This window comes from Macadamia integrifolia, chromosome 10 (genome assembly GCF_013358625.1).
Source record: "Macadamia integrifolia cultivar HAES 741 chromosome 10, SCU_Mint_v3, whole genome shotgun sequence".
In the NCBI taxonomy this organism is placed as follows: domain Eukaryota; kingdom Viridiplantae; phylum Streptophyta; class Magnoliopsida; order Proteales; family Proteaceae; genus Macadamia; species Macadamia integrifolia.
Window position 1 is genome coordinate 14,406,051 of NC_056566.1, and position 25,260 is coordinate 14,431,310.

General features: G+C 36.9%; 2 protein-coding genes across 2 annotated transcripts; both read left to right on the plus strand.

Moving 5' to 3' along the window:
- The first annotated feature begins 12,916 nt into the window (after nucleotides 1-12,916).
- LOC122092231 (MDIS1-interacting receptor like kinase 2-like) lies at nucleotides 12,917-16,633 on the plus strand. Its single transcript, XM_042662568.1, has 2 exons — nucleotides 12,917-15,497; nucleotides 16,191-16,633. Exons 1-2 carry the CDS (start codon nucleotides 12,917-12,919, stop codon nucleotides 16,526-16,528), a joined length of 2,919 nt encoding a protein of 972 aa, XP_042518502.1. The 3' UTR covers nucleotides 16,529-16,633.
- Nucleotides 16,634-17,967: 1,334 nt separating this feature from the next.
- Nucleotides 17,968-18,411, plus strand: LOC122092233 (MDIS1-interacting receptor like kinase 2-like). Its single transcript, XM_042662569.1, has one exon. The coding sequence runs from the start codon at nucleotides 17,968-17,970 to the stop codon at nucleotides 18,409-18,411; it is 444 nt and encodes a 147-aa protein (XP_042518503.1).
- The last annotated feature ends 6,849 nt before the right edge of the window (nucleotides 18,412-25,260 follow it).

Sequence of the window (25,260 nt, forward strand, 5' to 3'; positions counted from 1 at the left end):
GCTGCCGAACCACCTCCCAAGCCGATTTGATGGACACCAATGACACACATCCATTAGATGAGGGATTTATTGATTTTTTGCCAAAGCAAAAAAATTAGAGAGGAAGACAGATTGAACTGAAGGAAAATTCCATCTTTCATTGACAATGAAATCAGAAACTCTTGAGGAAGCATTAGACAGCACAACAGCATCCATATCCGACGAAGCTGCTAACGAGGAACTTCCTAGCCATTTATCAAGCCAAAAATTTTTCTTCTTCCGATTTCCCGCCGTCCACCCAATATTATCAAAGACAATATTCCAAACTTTTTTCAAACCTGGCCAAATGGAAGACCTTTTATATCCACCTTTTAGAGAACCATTCTTATTTAAGAAGCGAGCTTTAAAGAACTTAGCCATAATGGAATCTTCATTTATGATCTACCACACCAGCTTACATAAACAAGCGACATTCACATCTCTCAACATACAGATCCCCAAACTACCCTCTTGTTTTGTTTTGCAAACATCCTTCCATTTTACCGCAATTTTCTTTTGCACTTCCATATCCCCTGACCGTATAAAGTTTCAAACACATCGTTCTACCATTTTCACAACAGAATCAAGCCACCAACAGATAGCAAAATTATGAACAGGAATACCTGAAATCACAGACTTGGCCAGCTCTACATGACCCGCCATAGATAAAAGCTTTCCCTTCCACCCAGCCAATCTAGCTTTGATCTTATCAACCAACGGGAGCATATGAGATTTATTCACATGACCCTTAAATATTTCCACCCATAAATACTTCATTGGGAGAGAAGCAGATTGAATTCCTAGACAATCATTGATAAACTGATTCCTGTGAGGAGCCACCTTCCCAAAGAAATCCCACTTTTCTCCAAGTTGATTTTTTGGCCCGAGAAGTCCTGATACTTAGAGAGGAACCCATGAAGGTTTCTCACATAGCAAGCCGATGCATTCACAAAGATGAATATATCATCAAAAGATAAAAGATAAGAAGGGATATAAGTACCTCTTGGACTTGAAAGAGTTTTTAATTTTTCTTTAGAGACAAGACCATTCAAACCTCTGTAGAGAACCTCTTTAGCCACAATAAAACGAAGAGGAGATAAGGGATCCCCTTGCCTTAGACCATGACCTGCTCCAAAAATTCCCACAAGGCACCAGGATGGACATTCTAGAAGAAGAAAGGAGCTAACTGATCTTTGATGAGAAGCCAAACTTCGTAAGAGTCGCAAACAAAAATTCCCAAGAGAGAGAATCATACACCTTCTAAACATCCAACTTGATCCCCATACCACCTCCTCTAACAGTCGAAAACATCAAATTTTCCAGTTTAGAGGCTAAACCAATGTTAGCAAATATAATCTTCCCTTTCTGAAATGCCCCCTGCTCATCCGACACAAGTCTGGGAAGGAAGAGAGACAACGTGGAAGCAAGAACCTTGGATAAAACTTTACAGATAAAGTTTCCCATACATATTGGCCTGAATTTATCTAGCATTGCAACCCCCGTCAAATTTTGGAATCAGAGTTATAAAACAATTATTCACCCCCTTAGGAATCAAACCAGACAAGAAGAAGCTCTTCACGGATCTGCAGAAATCTCATTCAATTACTTCCCAGCAATGCCTAAAGAAGGATCTTGGAAATCCATCAGGACCTGGAGAGCTATCTGGGTCCAACTCCAAAACAGCCCTTTTAATTTCCTCCAAAGCTGGAATTGCCTCCAAGAATGCATCATCCCTATCATCCAGCTCACTAGGAATCATATCCAACAAATCTCTATGAGCATTGACTGGTGAAACAGTGTGAAACTCCTCACAGTACTCAGCAATATAGGATGAAACCTCCTGCGGAATTGAAACCCAAGAGCCATCACCTCTCTTTATAGAGCTTATCTGGTTTCTCGCATGTCTCATCTTCACAGATAGATAGAAAAACTTGGAATTCTTGTCCCCATTCTTCATCCATCTTATTTTTGCTTTCTCTACCCAAAGACTTTCTTGCATTTGGGTAGCCTTCAAAAGAGTTGTTTCAGCATCAGCTTCTTTATTAAATAGGTCATCCGACATCCCCATAGTCTCTATCTGAGCTTGAACCGAAGCCAAATTATCACAAGCTTTTACCACCTCTTCATTGAGATTTGGGAACACCTCCTTAGCCTAGGATCGCAACACAAGTTTTAAAGCTTTCAGCTTCTGAGACAAGATAAACATTGGACAGCCCCTAACCTCCACTTTCCAAGTTTTGTTTACCACAGAAATAAAAGAATCATCCTCCATCCAGAAAGAATGGAATTGAAAAGGGATATTACAAGGCTTAGAAATCGAGTCCAAAAGCACCAAAATGGGGGAATGATCAAAGGCAGTGGACACTAAGGGCCCGTTTGATAACGTAACCAGAAACGTGTTTCTGTGTTTTCTTGTTCTCAGAAACAAAGAAACCTACTAAAAACCGTTTGGTAAAAGTGTTCTGTTCCACTTGTTTCTCGAAACATAAATTGAAATTTATAACAATTTATGCTTCAAGAAACATGAATGACGAAACAAGTTTTACTTGTTTCGCTTGTTTCTTGAAACAAAAAAGGGGCACAATTCCACGATCGACCGACACACCAACTTAAAAATCTATGAAAATATATGCTGTTCATTCGAAGATCGACACCCCCCTTCCTCTTCAAACCATCCTTAGCTTCACTGCTTCTCCTGCGTACCCAACGACGGGGAGCTCTGCTTCTCCTGCGTACCCGTTTCTTTATTTTCCTATTCTCTCTTCTTTTTCTTCGCTCCCTTTAACTTCTAAAGTTAACAACACCACAAACAACAACAACAACCATCAGAGACCTAGCCAAAGCAGCACTGTTGAGTCTTCGACCTGGGAAGGGTCTTCTCCAGCACCGATGGTACCTCCCTCGCCTTTGAACCTTGATCTGTTACATCGCGGCAGTGGTAGTGCTGGTGGCAACGCCGGTGGTGGCGCTGGTCCTAGTGATCAATTGTGGTAATACCGGCAGCCAAATTTGGAAGATTTGAAATATTACAGAAAAAAATTAAGAAAATTAACACAAAAGATATGAAGAGAGAACATAAAATACTCTATTCAAGGGAAAATCTGGAAAATAAAAGGTTAACCGTGTCTGTAACAAGGAACAACATAGAGAAATTCATGATTTCTCAGTTATAAAAAATAGCTTTGAGGTGAAAACAAAAGTTCCGATCACATATTTACATGATAATTCCGGTCTCAACCTTTTCTCTCTTTTTCTTTTTTCCTTCTTAGAAAAAAATGAAGGAGCAAGAACTTGAAATGTAAATACAAATATTGTCCGTTCTGAACCAGTGACGCTCCCAAAATCACAGTATTAAGCAACTTCCAGCGGAGGGGGAGGTTGAGGTCAAGATCGAGGAGTCCCCTAGGAGAACTGTGGGGTCGTGACTGAAATCAACAACAGAAGAGGAGTTGGAATCGCTCTGGGCCTCACCTCCGGCACCAGAAAACACAGCCTGAAAGTCGGCAGCAGTGGCGACTGTTGAACCTCAGGTGTAGAATTTATCAAACACCTTCTTACTCGTTTCTGTTTCCAGAAACAAGAATTATCAAACACCCTTCTTACCTGTTTCTATTTCCAGAAACAGCAATTTCTGTTTCTGCCGTTTCTTGAAACAGAAACGGCAAAAACGTTATCAAACGGGCCCTAAATTCCTCTACAAATATTATGGAAACAATCAAGCCATTTCTTATTACAAAAACAGCGGTCCAATACAGCTGCCACATGAACTCGACGTCTATTATTAGTCCATGTGAATTTCTTCCCCAGAGTAGGCGCAGCTAACAACATACATCCATCTACAAAAGCTTGGAAATCAGCAACTGACCCCAAATTAAACCTCCCGGGACCACGCTTCTCATGCAAAGCTAAAGTGGCATTGAAATCCCCCATCATTGACCAGGGATTCCAACCCATAGCAATGAGCACAACTCAGCCCAAAGATCCCTGTGAACGACTCTAAAATTACTAGCATGGACAAAGGAAACACCCACCTTATGCCCTGCCCAATCCACCATGACCGAAACTTGTTGCTCAGAGGAAGCAACAACCACCGGTCTAAGAATTTCCCACTTCCAGATAACCCATAAATTCGACACCTTTCCTTGCCGCTCATTATGAATTAAATCACTATCATACCCAAGCTTGTTAAAAAACAAAGATGGGAAACTACCAACCTGAACCATCGGTTCTGCCAAGCAAACTACATCGAGAGATGACTTTCTTAACATTGATCGCAGGGCCGTCCTTCCAGAAGCCTTCTTTATACCATGATCATTCCAGAACAAGCAACACATAATCATTGTTTTGAAACGCCCTTAGCGTCAGACCTGATTGCCTGACCTCCCTTCTTCTTTCAATGCCCTGTACTCACAGCAGCCCCATTCTTCTCTCGACTCTGAATCACCTTGTCCGTTGCCATCAGCTCTGAGAAAGAAACTGCAACTCTGAATCCTTACAAAAAATGTGTTGTATGGATTGAGATCTTGTTTTACTTTTATTTTGAGTGTCTCTACTTAAGTATATTTTGATTTTGTTTTATCTTTAGTCAGAGCGCAACGTTGGTGTACTCGAAGGGGTCTAGCAGTTGAGTGCACAACTACTAGGGGTGTCATTGGGCTGTTTCATCTTGGAGGCCGATACGTAACTCACCCGGTTGCAACATTGGGGGCGTCTACGATCTTAAGGAGACTCAGTCTGTCTGTTTTGCTAACATATTTTGTTACAGAATTCCTAAGAGTTAGTGGTTCAAAGATCTCTTGAAAGCTCAATAACCAAAGAGTGTAGCCCGTTTCTGAGGATCACATCCCAGGTAAATGAGACACTTCTTTTATTAAGAAGGGAAAATTCTCCAAGCCCAACTCAGCAATAGCTACAGTAATAATTGCTCCATTTTCAGTAGTGAATCTAGTGATGCATGAACCGCCATTTTCTTTTTTCCATATCGTTTGGGATAGGAGGTAGATCTCCGAATCGTGGGTGATTTTAAGGGCTTGTCATCGTTGATTTGTTTGGCATACTTGCGTGGTAGCTTAGTGATGGCTTGTTTGTGAATTGACCTCTGAAAGAGTCGCCGACTTTGTCGAAGAATAGAGCAGCGGTGTTGGCAGGCGAAGGAGAGGTGTGGGCGGTTTTGCTGATGTCAAGGAAGGTATTCAGGAGTTTGTTTTCGTCTTCCTCTGAGAACAATTGCTTGAACAGTTGTTGGTTCTTAGGCCCTCCTGTGCGCCAATCTTTTAACGGTTCAAGGATTCTTTGTTGGTGTACGATGTCTTGTATTCCGTCACAGTTTAATCTAGGGAGTACTGGTATAGCGTATCGATAGGCAGGATCTTATCTCACTAGGGACATAGGCAATCTTGCCGAATCTCGTAAATCTGTGTGCATTGCTTATTCTTGTTTTTCATTATCTTCTGCATCGTTTTAGGGTTGCATTTCTACACTCTTTGCCTCCACTTTTCGCCTGTATCTCTACTGGTAGAACTTTTTTTCTCTTTTGTCCATGCCGATGGGGCGTGGAAGACAGTGACATGGGTGAAAGCCGAAAAAGAGAAGACCACCAATAATGATGAATAAGTCTTTTTACATGGATAAATCGGTCTTTTTACATAGCATTTTAACACCATCATTCACTAATGGCACAATTGATGGAATCTTTAAACTATAGGGGAGGGGAATGATATTTTTGAAAATACATCAGAAAAAATATTATTAAAGAAAAATACAGGGGAGGGGAGTGTAATTTCCTCATTTATTTATTTATAGTGAGAAGGGGAGATTTTAAATAAGAAGGGGAGATTTTAAATAAGTAACCGAAAAAGACCACTTCTAGTCACATTTAGGTGTGTCAATCGGTCGGGCTTCATCAGGCTTCTCTACATAGGATCTTTCCTCATAAGCTAGGCATCTTCTCATTTATAAATGGCCAGTCAAGTACCTGTCTTTAATCCGAATAGCAATAATCGGATTTTTTTATTTTTTTTGTTAATGACGGGTATCTAGGCCTTTGGCCTAACTAGTGCCTAACAATAATCGGATTAAATAGGCCTTAGTCTGGATTTAAAAACATTAATAACACATTTATCTTTAAATGATGTATAATCAAGCTTTAAATGTATCGGATTTAGTAAACTAGCTCTAAACAAATTCTAAGAGGGCTACTAAAAAAAAAAATCAACCCAAACTCCGGAAAGGACTCATTTTTCATCTGTATTGGCCCTACTTACATCTTGACATGGAGCTAATAGACCTTGATGACTTTGACTGAAAGTCACAAAACGGTGTGAATCTTGTGACTCGTCTTTTATACACCAAAATAATTAGACAAACAAATTTGTACCAGAAGACCTTGTTGACTCTTATCTCAACTTGCAAAGACCTTGATGACTTTGGCTCAAGAATGAATGAGCTTTGAAACCCGGTTTTAAAAATACAGAATCGAGATTCAGATTGATCTTGATTAAATCAGAATCAGCTTGGATCGGTCTAGATTGATAAAACATTGGAGTTTTAATAATTTAACCCTAATTTCCGTAGAAATGTGGATCACGTGATATAACTTATCCAATATCAACACCTCAAACCATGAGCTGTCCATGGACTATAAAAGTACTTTTGAATCACTTCCTAACCACTCTGTTCCTCTCACAGAAAGTAAGGAGGTTACTTTTGGACCTAGTGTGAAGAAATTTTATGACTCGACCCACAATACTAGAACACTGAGACTGATCACAATTTTTTCTTCCTAACCTTACACCCCAAGTTAAACTGGGCATGTAGTACTACAAGTCGATTAATATATTCTTGTAGATCAATTATAAATGTAAGATTGACGTAAATTGACATTAAGAGATAATGTAAGGCATTGACGTAAATGTAAACTTTGTAATTTTCATCCTAAACTTGAATCATTATCCTACTTAAAGAATTTGTATCACAATTCAGAATGCATTTTATTGGGATCTTAAAGACTAATTTGTGTAGACTAGTACTAAAATAAGTAGGTGAGTGCCAGAATTTTACGGCTTTGCTAATGTCAGTTTTCCTCAGCTCAAGGCCCAAAGACCTTGACTTTTTTTTATTATTACTATTTATTTATTTTTTTTCTCACTAACCCTATTGAGTAAAAAAAAAATCTTAGTTGAGTTGAGTGAGCCCCAAAAATCTCTAATTCTTGACTCTTTTTTTTATTTTTTAGATGCAAGACCCACATTGGGCAAGATAAGGGATCTTGAGGGGCCAGAACAAGATCCACAAAGGGCCTACTGTGCCATACTTATTACTAACTACTAAATTACTACAATTCTTCAAGAAGGTGGGAGAGGGGGTAAGAAGGTTGAACCATCAACTTTTCCTGAACTTATGACTTACAATAGAACTCAACTGCCATTCTGCCAACTTATTCCCCCATGTCTCGACTTTGATGACCCAAGATTTGATAAATGGAATTTTATTGATAGCATGAGAATAAAGATCAAATTTTTTTGATAGATTGAAGCTGATTGCACTTGGTTATAGACCTATACACCCAATAATGAAATGGAAGAAGGGCCCACAAAGAATGCAGCCTAGACACACTAATAGTTACAAAATTGGTCAACGTTATATCTAGTTGAGCTTCTTGAAACTCCTTGATTAAAAAAAAGAAAAAAAAAGCCAACTATGGGACAATTCTAGTTAAGAAGGTTTGCTATTGAGAAATTAAAGTCATTTCTCGTGTGGGGTTGGAGACCTTGATGACTTTTAAGTGTTATGAAAATATTTTCCGTTGTCCCCTTGAAAACAAGGGGTTGTGCCTGAGAACACAGATGGATAGTATTCCTTCTTCCTCAAAATAATTAGAAATAAATTTGTGTTGGAAGACCTTGCTGACTCTTACCTCAACTTGTCTTGTGGGAGGGGCAAGAGACCTTGTTGAATGTTACCTCAATTTTCCTTGTGGGAAAGGCGATAAATCTTGTTGATTGTCATCCCAACTTTTCTTGTGGGAGGTGCAATAGACCTTGATGACTTTGATTCAAGAATGAATGAGCTTTTTGAAACCCGGGTTTCAAATTCCGGAATCAAGATTTAGATTGATCAAAATTGATTTTAATCTGGGATTGAATCAGAATCAGATTGGATCAGTCTGGATCAACTTCTAACCCTAGCCTCCATACAAGGATCAGATGATCCGAATCAACACAGAATCGAGAATGGCCTTGAACCGGTTCAATCCCCAAGTTCTAAACTAAAACCAGAATTTGGAATTTGAAACCTATCACTGGGATTGCTGAACAGAGGCCAATAAATAGGATGGAAGCCAACCAAATATGGGGGACTCCATCTCGTGGAATTTTTGTAGTTTTTCATTTTCTACAACATGGGGGGCTCCAGATAGGATGGAAGAAAGCCAAATAAGTCGGCTTGGGAAAAGGTGAGAAGGGAATCGCCCAAGGTGGGATGGTATTCTCTGGTTTGGAATTCATTTCTTTTGCCAAGACAAGCTGTTTTTGGATGGAGAATGATGAAAAATAAGCTTCCTATGGATGATAATGTAAAAAAAAAAAAGAGAGGGGTCTTAATGCCGTCTCAGTGTTCTCTTTGTGGCATTGCAGAGGAGTCCAAAAATCATTCATTCTATGAGTGTCCATTTGCGATCTCTCTTTGGCAATTATTCTATGGATGCTTCGGAGTAAGATGGCCAGTTTTTGAAGGTATAGATAGATTGTTTGCTTGGTGGAAGGATCAGGCAAAAAAATTACTTTCAAGGGGCTGTGGATGAAGGGTTTTGTTTTGATCCAATAATTATTTCCTCTAGCTTGAAAGGAATGGAAGAAGATATGAGGGAGTCAGCTCATCAGTAGAGCGCTGCTTTGATTTGGTTAGATGTGAATTAAAATCCCAATCGATGATTCTCACAGGATCAGCAATATCTATTCTGGATTTGCTTTGTGCAAGAAGATTGGGTTTCTCTGGGGTTCACAATGGACCATGGGAAATCTACTCTATTTATTGGTGCCCTCCTCAAGTCGGCTGGGTGAAATTAAATTCTGATGGATGCTTTATTGGAAATCCAGGGAAAGCTGGGGCAAGAAGAGTTCTCAGAAATGATAAGGCTGAGGTGATGGCAAATTTCAGATCTTTTCTTGGAGTTTGAACGAACTTTAAGGCAGAGTTTCTTGCTCTTATATATGGAGTTGATTTGGCAAAGCAACTGGGAGTAAATCGCCTATGGATTGAGAGTGATTCTGTGGCAGTTGTCATGTTGTTCCGGCAATAGAAACCCCCTTGGATTGCTTGGCAACGATAGATTAATTGTATGATTTTTTTGGATGAAGTGAAATGGAAAATAACCCACTGCTATCGGGAAGCAAATTCAGTGGCTGACTTCTTAGCAAAATTAGCGGCTCAATTTGAATCATCTTTACCTGTTTCAATTTGGACACTCTTGGTGCAGATGGATCTAGATATGGACGCCTCAGGTCATCCTAGGTCTAGACTTTTCTAAGATATTTTGTCTGCCTTCGTTTTATGGTGGAGTTGGATGGTGGCCTATTTCTGCTGATGGTAATACCGAAGGTAGATTAGGTGCTATTCCTTCTCTTCCTTATGTGAGGGGTTCTTTTGATCTCCCCTATTGATGTACTATATTTTCCTTTTTCTTTTTCATAATTAATATACATGATCTTCTCGCGAAAAAAAATGTGAGAATATAGGTTTATCTCTATAACTCTTCCAACTGCGTCGCAAGCTATCCCCTTCCAGTTGCATGGGATCATATCACTTGCATCCCAAGCATCCCAAGAGTCAGTAAAGTTGGAAAAATTTTCCAGTTGAGTAGAGCCTTGGCTTCTGGTGATGGTGATGCTGCTGCTATTGTTGCAGGATGGCTTTGTGCAGAATAAATATTTCCCCCCCCCCTAAAAGTTGAAACAAAAGCCTATGAGAACAACTTCACTAATGAGATACACGTATTAACAAGAATCAGGCATCGAAACATTGTGAAACTTTATGAATTTTGTTCTCATCTAGCAAAAAAAAAAAGTGTAATTTTTTAGTTTACGAATACATAGAAAGAGGAAGCTTAGCTTATGTTCTTGGAAACGAAGCAGAAGTTGTGGAATTGCGTTGGAGGAAACGTATAAATGTCATCAAAGGGCTCGCTCATGCTTCGTTTTACTTTCATCGTGATTGCTCACCACTATTAATACATCGAGGCATATTGAGCAACAATGTCTTATTGGATGCAAATCTTGAGCCTCATGTTGCCGACTTTGGAACTTCTAAATTTCTAAATCCTGATCATCCAATAGCACTATGCTCGTAGGCCCATATGAATATATTGCTCTAGGTAAATAACAATATCTTCTTCCTTTTTCCATGTTTATAAGCCTAAGATCATTATCAATATTTGAACCATTCAATCATTTTTATCCAAAAAAAAATTCAAAAACTTTTTACCATGTAGATAGGTGCCCACAACGGTCAATGCCCGAAACTATAAATTTTATTACATATAATCCATATATAATTTTTTCCTGATTCTCATTAATTTTCTAGTATTTTTCATAACAAAAACTCAAATTCAAACTTAGGCCCATCTAAAATAATTCAATTTCTCAGGTCACGTATCCACTTATCTACAAGTACCAAGTATGTCCATCTGACATTTAGGCACCGTTTGATAACATTTATGGTGTTTCTATGTCTAGAAAAAGCAGTGACAAATTTTCACGTTTTTGGAAATAAAAACGAATATTTTGGTGTTTGATAAACCTGTTTCTCAAAACGTTTTTTGCCAACATAGTGCCAATAAAAAACCCAATAGTATCATCAGGTGCCCAAAAGGGAAAGATGGTTCGATTGCCTCTTTTATGTTAATATATTTGAGAGATTTATTGGCCACAACAACCTTTGTTTTTCTCAAATTCGTTTCTAGAAACGATGAAACAAGTCCAACTTGTTTCGTCAAAGTCGTTTCTAAAATTGTAAATAGACACAAATTTTTATTTATGTTTCTAAAAACGAGTGAAACGGAGCAATTTTATCAAACCCTTTTTAGGTTGTTTCTCCGTTTTCAGGAACAAGAAAACACGGAAACGGAACGTTGGCAAACGATGCCTAATTTGTGTAGAGTAGTACTGAAAGAAGTAGGTGGGTGCCATAATTTTACTGGGATAGTTAATGTCAGTTTTCCTCAGCTTAAGGCCCAAAGACCTTGACTGATTTTTTTTTTTTAATTATTACTATTTATTTATTTTCCTCACTAACCCTCTTGAATTAAAATAAATAAATAAATAAATCTTAGTTGAGTTGAGTAAGCCCCAAAAATCTCTAATTCTTTACACTTTATTTTTCTTAGGTGCAAGACTCACACTAGGCCAAGATAGGAGATCCTTGAGGGGCCAGAACAAGATCCACAAGGAGGCCTACTAGCCACATTTATTACTAACTACTAAATTATTACTATTCTTCAAGAAGGTGGGGAAGGGGGTAAAAGAGTCGAAGTGGCAATTTTTCCTAGACTTATGATTTACAGTAGAACTCAACTACCATTCTACTAAGCTAACTACCATTGAGCTAGAAGCTCATTCCCCCAAGTCTCGACTTTGATGACCGAAGAATTTGATAAATGAAATTTTATTGATAGCATGGGAATAAAGATCATATTTTTTTGGTAGATTGAAGATCTTTGCACTTGGCTACAGACCTATACACTTAACAATAAAATGGAAGAAGGGCCCACAAAAAGGCATCCTACATACACTAATAATTACAAAATTGGTTCACTTTATCTCTAGTTGAGCTTCTTGAAACTCCTTGATAAAAAATTAAAAAAATAAAATAAAACCAAACTGTGGGTCAATTCTAGTTAAGAAGGTTTGCTACTACGAAATGAAGGTCATATTTCTCATGTGGGGCAAGAGCCCTTAATGACTTTGACTGAAAGCCACAATACAGAGTTAGTCTTGCTTGATACACATCAAAATAATGGAAAAAGAATGCTATTCGTCTAGTATTTTCCACGTTTAGACACAATGTCTTTTTTTTAAGGGCTATGAAAATATATGCCCTTGTCCCCTTGAAAACAAGGGGTTGTGCCTGGGAACACAGATGGGTGGTACTCTTTCTTCCCCAAAGTAATTAGAGAAATAAAGTTGTGTTGAAAAACCTTGTTGACTCTTACCTCAACTTGTCTTGTGGAACAGGCAAGAGACCTTGTTGAATGTTATCTCAACTTTTCTTGTGGGAGGGGTAAGAGACCTTGTTGACTCTTACCTCAACTTATCTTGTGGGAGAGAGACCTTGATGACTTTGACCCAAGAATGAATGAGCTTTGAAACCCGGGTTTAAAATTCCGGAATCAAGATTTAGATTGATCACAATTGATTTTAATCTGGGATTGAATTGGAATCAGCTTGGATCAATCTGGATCAACCCGAGTTATATTATTCTAACCCTAGCTTCCATACAAGGATCAGATGATCCGAATCAACACAGAATAGAGATTCGCCTTGAACCGGTTTGATCCCCAATTTCTAAACCCAAACCAGAATTTGGAATTTGAACTGGGATTGCTGAACAGAGGCCAATAAATAGGATGGAAGCCAGCCAAATATTGGGGGGTCCATCTCGTGGAATTTTTGTAGCTTTCATTTTCTCAGTCAATGCAAGGGTGTGAGTAGGGATAACACATTATTTTGATTTGTGAAACACAAGATTTTGATTCGTAGATGGGATTGATCCTCTCAACCTCTACTTTCCTGGGAAGTTTCAGATAGGAAGAAGCTTTGAATGATATCTTCTCATTTATAAAAGGGGAAAGGATAGATCCAACTTAATTATGTATAACCCATATCAGAATCCAATAAAGTGTTCCATGGCGTCCTTCATTAGATTTGTATTGGAAATGTTTGTTGTATGGGTGGCTGTTTCATTCATCTTTGTGATCCCCCTTGCAACAATAGCAGTAGCATCTCAATCATCATCATCAGCACCAGAAGCCAAGGCTCTACTCAACTGGAAGCCCAGTGTCCTCGACTATTCCGAATTTCCCGATTCCTGGAATTCAAATGATGCAAGCCCATGCAAGTGGGAGGGGATAGCTTGCAATGCAGCTGGAAGAGTTACAGAGATTAACTTAACTTCTGACTACCTCAATACTGAACTCGGCAATTTGAATTTTTCCTCTTTCCAATATCTGCTTCGTCTGTATCTTAGTCATAATGGAATTATGGGAACCATCCCAGAAGACATCGGTATGCTTTCCAAACTTACCCATCTTTACCTGTCTTGGAACAGTATTTCAGGCAAGTTGCCTTCTTCACTAGCTAATCTTACCGGTTTACTTGAGTTGGATGTGTCTTGCAATGAAATAAGTGGAGAAATCCCTCCTACCATAGGTAAGTTGAGCAATCTCAACTTCCTCTGCCTCTCTCAAAACAGGATCAATGGCTCAATACCTCCAGAGATAGGAGACCTCAAAAATCTCAATCAGTTGGACCTAGGAGGTAACATGCTTTCTGGTTCAATACCTACACAGATTGGGAATTTGAGAAATCTAAAAGAGTTATACCTTAGTGAAAATGAGTGTACTGGTTCAATCCCTATAGAAATTGGAGATTTGGGATGGCTGACGCTACTTGATCTTTCGAACAACAAGCTAAGTGGTTCATTACCTGCACAGATTGGGAGTTTGAGGAATCTAAGTGAATTAGACCTAAGTAATAATGAGTTTACTGGTTCAATACCTTCACAGATATGGAATTTAAGAAATCTAGAAAGATTGGAACTAGGAAGTAACTTGCTTTCTGGTTCAATACCTACACAGATTGGGAATTTGAGAAATCTAAAAGGGTTGCAACTAGGAAGTAACATGATTTCTGGTCCAATACCTACAGAGATTGGGAATTTGAGTAATCTCACTGAGTTAGACCTAAGTAATAATGTGTTTACTGGTCCAATCCCTACAGAAATTGGAGATTTGGAACAGCTGACGCTGCTTAATCTTTTAGACAATATGCTAAATGGTTCAATACCTGCACAGATATGGAATTTAAGAAATCTAGAAAGGTTGGAACTAGGAAGTAACTCGCTTTCTGGTTCAATACCTACACAGATTGGGAATTTGAGAAATCTAAAATGGTTGCAACTAGGAAGTAACATGATTTCTGGTCCAATACCTACAGAGATTGGGAATTTGAGTAATCTCACTGAGTTAGACCTAAGTAATAATGTGTTTACTGGTCCAATCCCTACAGAAATTGGAGATTTGGAACAGCTGACGCTGCTTTATCTCATAGACAATATGCTAAATGGTTCAATACCTGCACAGATATGGAATTTAAGAAATCTAGAAACGTTGGAACTAGGACGTAACTCGCTTTCTGGTTCAATACCTACACAGATTGGGAATTTGAGAGATCTAAATGAGTTAGACCTAAGTGGAAATCAGTTTACTGGTTCAATTCCGATGGAAATTGGAGATTTAGAACATCTGACGCGACTTTGTCTTGCACACAACAATCTAAGTGGTTTAATCCCTACACAGATGGGGAAACTCCATTTTGATTCCTTGGATTTGGATATGAGCTACAATGATTTGGAGGGTCCTGTTCCTGATAAAATAGCTTTGGAAACTCCACCAGAAATGTGGAATAATAACAAAGGTTTGTGTAGTAATTATTGGAAGCTCCCATGTAAAAGCAGTGAGAAAAAGATTGAGAAAAGGCTTAAACTCAAGATTCCCATTATTATATCTCTTTCTAGCATCATCATACTTGTTGCATTTGTAACTGTTATTGTCCGGTTCCTTTTCAAACAAAAGTCAATAAATTCCATCACTGATGCAACAAGAACACAAAAAAATGGAGATATATTTTCCATATGGAACTACGACGGGACGATTGCATACAGCGACATCATGGAAGCTACAGAAGAATTTGACATCAAATATTGCATTGGCACTGGAGGTTATGGGAGTGTTTACGTAGCAATGCTACCTACAGGAAAAGTAGTAGCTGTGAAAAAGCTTCATCGAAAAGAAGCTGAAGAGAAAGCCTATGAGAATAGCTTTACTAATGAGATACATGTATTAACAAGAATACGGCATCGAAACATTGTGAAGCTTTATGGATTTTGCTCCCATCCAAGGTGTAATTTTTTAGTTTACGAATATATAGAAAGAGGAAGCTTAGCTTATGTTTTGGGAAATGAAGAAGAAGCTCTGGAATTGGATTGGAGGAAACGTATAAAGGTCATCAAAGGGATCGCTCATGCTTTGTCATACTTGCATCATGATTGCACACCACCATTGATTCATCGGGACATATCGAGCAACAATGTCTTGTTGGATGCGGATCTCGAACCTCATGTTGCTGACTTTGGAACTTCTAGATTTCTAAATCCTAATTCATCCAACCGCACTATACTTGCAGGCACATATGGATATATTGCCCCAGGTAAGTAACCATATCTTCTTCCTTTTTCCATGCTTATAATTCTAAGAACATTGTTATTGTTTGAATCATTCAATCAATTTCACCCAAAAATTCAAGAATTTTCCATGTGGATGGGCACACAAAAGCTCACATTAAGGCAAGGCATAAGTTTGACTGAAGCCCACCTAAATGAACCTAGTACGCTAGAATTAATTGGTCTAGTAACTGAAACCAAACTTTAGCCTGATAGAGTTATGGGCCAAGAAATCTTTCTCGGCAGCTACTGTGAGCTGCTAGCTAGGAATCAGCTCAGTCAGGTAATCAGGTTTAAGTGCCCACAACGGTCTATGCCCAAAACTATAAACTTTATTACATCTAATCCATATAATTTTTTATGAAATATTTTAATATTGAAAATGTAACAGTTAACCTTCCTAGCCCCACAAAGAAATCCAACTGAAAAAAAAAAAAAATCTACAAACATTCTAACAAGATTACCAAGAAATTGATTCCTCCCTTGAGTTTCTTATCCCTCTAGCCGATTAATGTTGGCTCTGTAATCTCTTTTTCGTGATAGCACTTTTGTTCAACTACTAAAAAACTGCTATATATTATTGTCAAATATTACATATTTCTTGAAATAGTAATTTGAATGAATTCATAAGATTATATGATGAATATGATTTTCTCTCTCCACCTCCCCCCCCCCTTCAGAGCTTGCTTATACAATGGTTGTGACGGAAAAATGCGATGTTTATAGCTTTGGGGTATTGACACTAGAGACAATTATGGGAAGGCATCCAGGCGAACTCATCTCTTCCTTATCATCGTTGCCAAGAGAAAAAGATATAACACTTGAGGATGTGTTAGATCCACGTCTCCCACCACCAACACAATTGGTAGCACGAGATCTGACTTTCTCAATGATGCTTGGAATTGCATGCTTGCGTAGCAATCCAAAATCTCGTCCATCTATGCAATACGTGTCTCTGGAACTAGGAAATCCTATGAACCCTGATTGCAACACTTCCACACAAGTTCATTGTGGTTAGGCATTTCAAAATAAATTCAAATCCATAGAGTTTCAAGTAAGTGGATCTCACTTTGCTCCGGTGTTTTCTTGTTGTATTTAAGGTATTGTTAGTTTCTTTCTTAGATTGAACCTCCTTTTTTCTTAATGTATTCTTATGTTGAACCTTTAAGACATTGTTTCTTGAATTTAAATAAAAGTTCTTTAGAATGGATTATGATTTACAGCAACTAAGTATGTCATTATAAAATCTTCTTATACAAATAGCTATTTTATCCCTTCTTGAATTATATGATCATTCTCGACCAAGAATGCTTATATTCCAAATCAAATGACCAAGATTGATTATATTCCAAGAAATATATGTTTTACAGTCATATTGGTTTTGCTTTTTTTGGACTTTGGACTATAACGAATTCATGGCTAAGATAATCTCAAACTATAGCTGTGACTAGTTATGTCAAAGTGAAATGACAACAAAGTGGGTTTTTATTTAGTAAATATTGAAATTGGACTGTGTTTTCCTCAAGCTATGGTGACAGAGGAATTCCTTCACCGATGACCATCATTGCTGGGTTTCCTCCTTAAAATAATGCTGCATTAGTTTGTACATTAGTGAGAAAGAAGTTAATTCCCCCCACAATTATTGCACTTGGATATATGTTGATAAACAGTACAAAGAGCATTTTGACTCAACAGTCAATAATGATGAGCTTCAAGATCCGGATCTTGGAATCAGGATTCAGATCGATTTTGGGTGATTTCTAGAATCTATATCAGTCTAAATTGATCCCAAAGGTAGTGCTTTAAATGTATTTTCGTTTTTTGTTTTTTGTTTTTGGTTTTTTGTTTTGTTTTGTTTTTTTTGTTTTTTTTTTTACAACATGTTTTTTCATATGCTTTTCAAGGGTATGGGAAAAAAAGGCAAACGACAAGCATTCCCATTCTAAACACGTTTCTGATTTTTTAGCATTTTTTTAAGATTTGACTTGTTGAACATAATGTCTATTTAATTGATATTATCTCTTTTCCCCGAATTTCGACCAACCTGATTCTCTCGTCAACATGAAGCTAACTCAAAGGCCTATATTTCTCATGACATCACCTTTAACTCAAATTTAATACACAGACATATACCATTTTTTTAATTGTTTAAAACCCTCATCATTCATTCCCCTTTTTTGTCGTTCCTGTTTAACTCTAAATAGAGAGAAAACCATCAAAATTTCAATGTTTCAAACCACAATACACTCAACCATCTCCCAATTCACCAAAGAGAAACCAAAGATTGAAACGAAGTACCTGATAGCTAAGGTGCATCAAATTCAAAAAATTGTGTCAGGCAACAATACCTTGTTCTTGAAGTCTATAAATTCCATCACTGATGCAACAAGCACACAAAAAAATGGAGAAATATTTTCCATATGAAACTACGATGGGACGATTGCATACAGCGACATCATGGAAGCTACAGAAGAATTTGACATCAAATATTGCATTGGCACTGGAGGTTATGGGAGTGTTTACGTAGCAAAGCTACCTACTGGAAAAGTAGTAGCTGTGAAAAAGCTTCATCGAATAGAAGTTGAAGAGAAAGACTATGAGAAGAGCTTCACTAATAAGATACATGTATTAACAAGAATACGGCATCGAAACATTGTGAAATTTTATGGATTTTGCTCTCATCCAAGGTGTAATTTTTTAGTTTATGAATACATAGCCAGAGGAAGCTTAGCTTGTGTTCTTGGAAATGAAGCAGAAGCTATGGAATTGGATTGGAGGAAGCGTATAAATGTCATCAAAGGGACCGCTTATGCTTTATCTTACTTGCATCATGACTGCACCCCCCCCATTAATTCATCGGGACATATCGAGCAACAGCGTCTTGTTGGATGCGGATCTTGAGCCTCATGTTGCTGACTTTGGAACTTCTAGATTTCTAAATCCTAATTCATCCAACCGCACTATACCGGCAGACACATATGGATATATTGCTCCAGGTAAGTAACCATATCTTCTTCCTTTTCCATGCTTGTAATTATATGATTATTGTTAATGTTTGGACCATTCAATCATTTTTAGCACTAAAATTCAAGAATTTACCATCTGAATAGGGCACACAAAAGCACACAATGAAGCAGGGCATCAGTAATGTGAAGTTAGACTGAAGCCCACCCAGATGAACCTAGAAGGCTAGAATTAATTGGTTTAATAACTGCAACCAAACTTTAGCCTGATAGAGTTATGGGCCAAGAGATCTTTCTGGGCAGCAACTATGAGCTTTGGAATCAGCTCAGTCAGGTTTAAGTGCCCACAACGGTCTATGCCCAAAACCATCAACTCTATTACATATAACACATATTAAAATTAAATGATTACCCACTTTTGGGTTTCTTTTTACAAAATTACCCATCAAAAGTTTCAGTTAACAAAAATACCCAAAATTAGGTTTTCCTTTACAAAATTACCCACTTAAAGTTTAAGTTAACAAAAAAATCCAAAATTGAGTTTGGGTTTACAAAACTACCCACTCAAAGTTTTAGTAATAAAAAAATACACATTATATGTGGAAGATGAAGAATCACTATTTTGGGTAGTTTTGTAAACCCAAACCTGATTTTGGGTATTTTTGTTAACCGAAACTTTGGGTGGGTAGTTTTGTAAACCCAAACATAATTTTGGATATTTTTGTTAACCAAAACTTTTTGTGGGTAATTTTGTAAAGGGAAACTCAAAAGTGGATAATCATGTAATTTTCTCTATTTTTTTTTTTCCTGATTCTCATTAATTTCTTGTACTTTTCATAAACAAAATCATGGTTAAACTCAAATTCAAGCTTAGGCCATCTAAAATAATTCAATTTCTCAGGTCAAGTATCCACTTATCTACAAGTATACCCATCTGAATTTTAGTTTCATGATTTTTAATGGTTAGCCCAAGTCTAAAGGCCAATATCTTATGATGTGTTCAAGCCACTACATACTAATTGGTCTACACATAGTAAGCAAAAAGGGGAACGTAAAAAAAAGGGAAACAGACGGTATGGGTTTTAAACAATAAATTTTTCTAATGATATGGTCAAATAAACAGTCAAAAAAATAGAGAACGATAAAAATTAGAAACAGATAGTACAGGTTTTAAACATGTAGATTTCAAACAAACAGGACTAAAAAAATGGTAGTATACTCATATAAATTAAGAAATTATTATATAAATATCTGCATCTAGTGTTCAAAACAACTATAATATTTAACATTAATGCCTATACATCCCATGTCTTATTATAAGTTTTAAGACATATCATTGAATATTATCCAACACCAATTCTAAATTCATACACTACACATGCCCAAAGTCGTATTGAGCAATGTGATTAGGTTATGGTATTGTTCATTGCTGTCAACATAGTCAACACACTCTCGAAGTATATATGTTCAGTTAGAGTTAGGAGTCATCACTTTAGAAATATTTTTTAGCAAATACGTCAGTTTATAGCTCAACTTCGAGATCTGTAAATTGAATTTGAGTTGAAGGTAATATTATGAGAAATATAATCCATTTTGTTAGCTTCAAATTGGTGAAAGAATCAAGTCTATCAAAGTTTGGGAGAGAGATATGTGGTCAATTAAGTAGACATTATGTTCAAAAATCAAATCTTAAAAAACGCCATAAAACCGGGAACATGTTTTAAACGTGTTTAGAACGGGAATGCTTGAAGTTTGCTATTTTTTTAGTCTTTGGGAAGCATACGGTAAAACATGTTGTAATTGATAAAAAATGGAAATGAGTTAAAAATCCGTTTTAAATGTGTTTTTGCTAACATTGGATCTACCTTGGTGAACTCTCTTTTCAGCCCCATTCCCATTCCAATAACACAGTGGGAAGTATGGTCCACAATGCACCAACAGAAAGAAGATGTGATCTCTTTATAAAGGGGGGAAATGTCCTAAATCTATAAAATTAGAAGAAAAAAAAAAATTACAAAACAGATTGGTTTACAAGACAAAGTAAGTATAAAACAAAGTAAACCTGATTGTTTTGTAATTTATTTTTTTATCTGATAGATCTAGAAAATTTTCCCTAAAAATTAACACTATCTCTTTTTAAGATATATCGTAATAATGGAAAGTTATATTCTCCTTCAAGCATTTCTTTGGCATCAGTACGAACTACTATGCAGAATTCATGAGTTTTCTTCATGGTATCCGCCATGCAATGGGTCAAAGAATTACAAACTTGTGGATTGAATCTGACTCTGTGGCAGTAGTCACTGCTGTTCAAGGCAAGTCTCTCCCTTGGTTTGCCCTGCAAGAGTGGCTCTTTCTATAGCACTACCTCAATTCTATTTCCTGGAAGATTTCTCATTGCTACAGGGAAGCCAATCCAATTGCGGATTACCTTGCAAAATCAGCTGCAAAAACAGGATTATCTGGAACCATGGAGGAATTTCCTACTCATATTATTGAGGAGATTAGATCGGATTCTTTCTCCAAAGCAAGATTTAGATTCTGTAGATAGCTTTGGAGGACCCTGCTGATGGCAATGCCGAAGGTGGGGTCCTTTCTTTAGCTTCGGTTTTTTCTTGCTGTACCTTTATATCTTTTTTCTTCTCCATTTTAATACAATTTTGATTTCTAGCAAAAAAAGGAAACCCTTGAAATAGTACAAGTCTTTAGCAACAGACAGATCTATCAATCTTTCCAGCCCTATAAAGAAAAACAACAGAAAATCAAGGTCTGATTTGAGGATGACAAATTAGCGGATCCACTCGCTTTCTTCCTTTTCGCCCTTAGTCCAGTGGAACCCCCCTTTTTTAGGAAACGTTGCAACAAAAAAAAAAGAGATATTCGGAATTGACATGAGGCCTGGGACCTAATTCTAATAAGTATCTTTCTTATTGGAACTTCAATTGAAATAATCAAAAGTAAGCCATTTCAAAATGAAATAATATATTAATATATATTTAGTTTAGAAATAATAAAATTAGTAAAAAATCAATTACCAAGATGTTGATTCACCCTCTTGAATTTTTTATCCCTCTGCCTTATTGAGGTTTGCTTTGTAATTTCTTTTTCGTGTAAGCTTTTTTGTTTCTCAACTAAAAAATTGCCATTGTTGTTAGATATTACATATTTGTTGAATTAGCAATATTAATGTTTTCATAAAATTATATGAAAGTCTAAATTTTTTTTTTCTTCACACCCCTCCCCTCCCTTCCTTTCAGAGCTTGCTTATACAATGGTTGTGACAGAAAAATGTGATGTTTATAGCTTTGGGGTATTGACACTGGAGACAATTATGGGAAAGCATCCTGCTGAACTCATCTCTTCATTATCCTCGCCAAATGCAGAGGATATAATGCTAAATAATGTGTTAGACCCACGTTTCCCACCACCAACACAATTGGTAGCACAAGATCCAAATTTCTCAATGATGCTTGGAACTGCATGCTTGCACACCAATCCAAAATCTCGTCCAAGTATGCAATATGTGTCTCAGAAACTAGGAAGTCCTACGAAGCCTAATTGCAATCCTTCTATACAAGTTCATTGTGGAAATTAAGCACCTCAAAATAAAATAAAATCCATTAACTTTCAAGGACGTGGTTCGTCTACTGATAAGGTGTTTTCACGTCTTAAATTGAATTATTGGTAAGGTGTTTTCATATTGTATTTAAAGTATTGTTGTGTTGCTACGTTGAATTCTTAAGCATGTTTTCTCTTGAATTAAAAAATAAAAAATAAAAATAAAAATAATCCATAGAACTTGTTATTTAGAATGAATTATGGCGTATTGTAACTAGGGAATATGAAGCCTTGTAAATAATTATTTTATCCCTTCTTGAAAAAATTATTATTCTTGACCAACGATTTATATTCCACACCAAATGATGATTAATTTATGCTTCTTCTTTTTTTCTTTTCTTTTCTTCTTTTTTTTTTTTTTCTTTTTGGGGGGGGTGGGGTGGGGGGGTGGGGTGGTGGTATTAGGACTTAAATCATGTGTTTATCATAGTAAGATGTATCTATAATGAGACACTATGATAAACCTTATTACAATAAACATGATTTATTTCCCTAAAATTGGTTGCCGCATAGGAAACTCACAAGTCCTTTTATCTCCCATATGATTAAAGGGTTGTGGTAACACAAAGCCTTAATTAAGATGTTGAAGGATGGGGTTTTCTCATGTGTACAATTCACTTGACAGCTAGGCCTCAACAAAGTGTTTGATACCAGATAGCTCTTAAATGGTTAAAAATGACTCTTTAATTCATGGGTATTTGAGTTTAAGACCAAGTTTCCCTGAGGCCATGGTGAATGGGCATTAGTTCACCATGTCTTATAGACACTGTACAGTAGGAGGGAAATATATGGAGATAGGGGGTCACATCAGGACCCTCTCTTCCTTTGCTTGGTGAAGGAAAACTTTGTGCTTAGAGATTTTTTTGGCTAAATTCCTTCATTGATGACCATCATTGTTGGGTTTCCTCCTTCCTTTATGGGAAGGGACCCACACCCACATTGATCATTTTCGAGTCACTTACATAAACCGATTTTATCTTTTAAACAAGAGAGATCAAACCACTAGAAGCTACAAAGGCCTAAATGGTGCCTTCCTAGAAATCCTAAAGAAGCCTTACACTCCCATGAAACCCATTGGCCTAACCAAATGGAGCTGCCCAACTCATCTAAGAGCCGCCTGACTCCATTGAGGATCAAAACCTGGTTATAATCTGGCTGGCCTCGGTGTTTGGCACGCCGAACGCGAAATCACCTCTAACACTATAAAGGGTTGCATCAGAGTATCAGACCTCATAGTCCAAACTCCATTACTTTAACTTTCGATACCTCCCTTCAATATGGGACATGCTTCTGTCTCTTTTGCTGCTTTGAAGCCTTTCTTCCACCCTACACACAACAACATTTTTATTTTATTTTTGCTAAAGATCAGCAAAGAACATATTATTAAAAAGAATGAATGGAATACATCAGAAGACCAAAGAAGAAAATAAATTCAGATTGCTGTCCACCTTCGGCATGGCCATTAGCAAGCAAACAAACTAAATCAAAATAGGAAAGAACAAATTAAACACTCAATTGAATCTATATCTCGGGCGATCCTGAGCATCCCAATCAATGTTCTCCATAGAAAAAAGAGGAGGCGAAGACCAAATCATTGAAACTCTTGTTGCAGCAGCATGTTTAGCTAGAACATCCGCTATCATGTTGGCTTCACGGTAAGTATGAGTTATTCTCCAAGAGATTTGATCCAAATACCTTTTACAGGAAAGCCATTGTTGACAGAAACACCATGGTATTTTACCCTTCTTGATAGACCAAATTATTGATTCTGAGTCTCCCTCCACCCAAATCGATTCTAGATTCAAATTCATTGCAATCTTTATTCCTTCAAAAAATATGGAAAACTCTGCCCAAAAATTGGAGGCCACCCCTCCATAGACCGCAAAGCACCTCAAAGGGAGACCCAAGAGAGTTCGTACACACAACAACATTTTATTAGTGTTTAGCACTAAAAATGTACCCATATGAATTACCCTCATTCTCTTTAGAACTTCCATCAACAATTCTCATAACTGAAAACCAACTCCAATCAACTTTAGAATCTTAAAACATTAGTCAAAATCCAAATCTACTTTAACAATACAAGGAGAAATCAGGTTCAGAGCCATAGCAATGATGACCGGGGGTTTTAGGGAAGAAAATCATTTTGAAAAAGATAAAGAAAAGTTTTGTAATCATGATTGTGTAATCTGTTTAAAACCGTTATCATATTTGGTATATATATTTTTTTAATCAAATGAATTTAATTGCACAGTAAAATAAAATTTAGTAATCAAATTTGATATATTTCAGAGTTAGTTATACCATCATGTGAGGTAACGATACAAAAGTTTCACTTTCATATTGATTTGATTTCACTTTCCTTCCTTTTATTCTCCTTGCAACCAAATGGGACCTAATAAAAAAAAAAAATTGACCTTGAGACTAAGAACCAACAAAAAAACTCATGGCCATCGAATTTACCTTCTCATATTAGCCTCAAATTTTGATTTATTGGAGAAAGAGTTCCCTAAAAATTGCTGTCTAGTATGTTCAGTAGTTTTCTTATTAATTGTCATTGTCCATAGTGATACTAAAAGGAAAACTTTTTCGAGCATTTCTTGATACACTTTCCTTATTAACGTGCACTATATTTTTTCAACATGAAAGAGTGATTTGGAAATCTTCATTAGTGGGTGTCTAGGGAATGACATGTATTGGCGACATGTCAAATTTCAGATTGCATTTTGAAAATAGGGGTTGTGTCTAAGCACTGGAACACTAGACAGACAACATTCCTCCTCCCAAGAAATATATTTAAATTCCTAATGCACTACTACCCAAATGGTAATTAGGGATCCATCCATCCTACACAATGCCTTGCTTATACATAAAAATATGTTGAAAGAATCAAAGATCTTTCACTGTTGAGAGGAACGCAAGAAGATTGCCTAACCAAAGATCAATTTGTGTTGATCACCGCATGCTTGAATACATAGTCCACACCTTCATTCCAAGTTACAATGGATAGTGTCTTTTTTAAAGTTACACGGCAAGAACTTGAATTTTCATGCCTTTCAATTTTCCTGGTCGAGGGTGCAAGATATTAAGAACTTAAAAAAAATTGACATTTTTTTTTGCTAAAAGATAATTTTATTATTAAAAAAAAAAAAAATTAAAAAAAAAAAAA

What these genes read in the sequence shown, in the direction of transcription:
- LOC122092231 (XM_042662568.1), top strand. Translation starts at nt 12,917, where the DNA reads ATGGCGTCCTTCATTAGATTTGTATTGGAAATGTTTGTTGTATGGGTG. An exon ending in ATATGGATATATTGCCCCAG is followed by an intron (nt 15,498 to 16,190) that starts GTAAGTAACCAT and finishes CCCCCCCTTCAG; the next exon opens with AGCTTGCTTATACAATGGTT.
- LOC122092233 (XM_042662569.1), top strand. Translation starts at nt 17,968, where the DNA reads ATGGAAGCTACAGAAGAATTTGACATCAAATATTGCATTGGCACTGGA.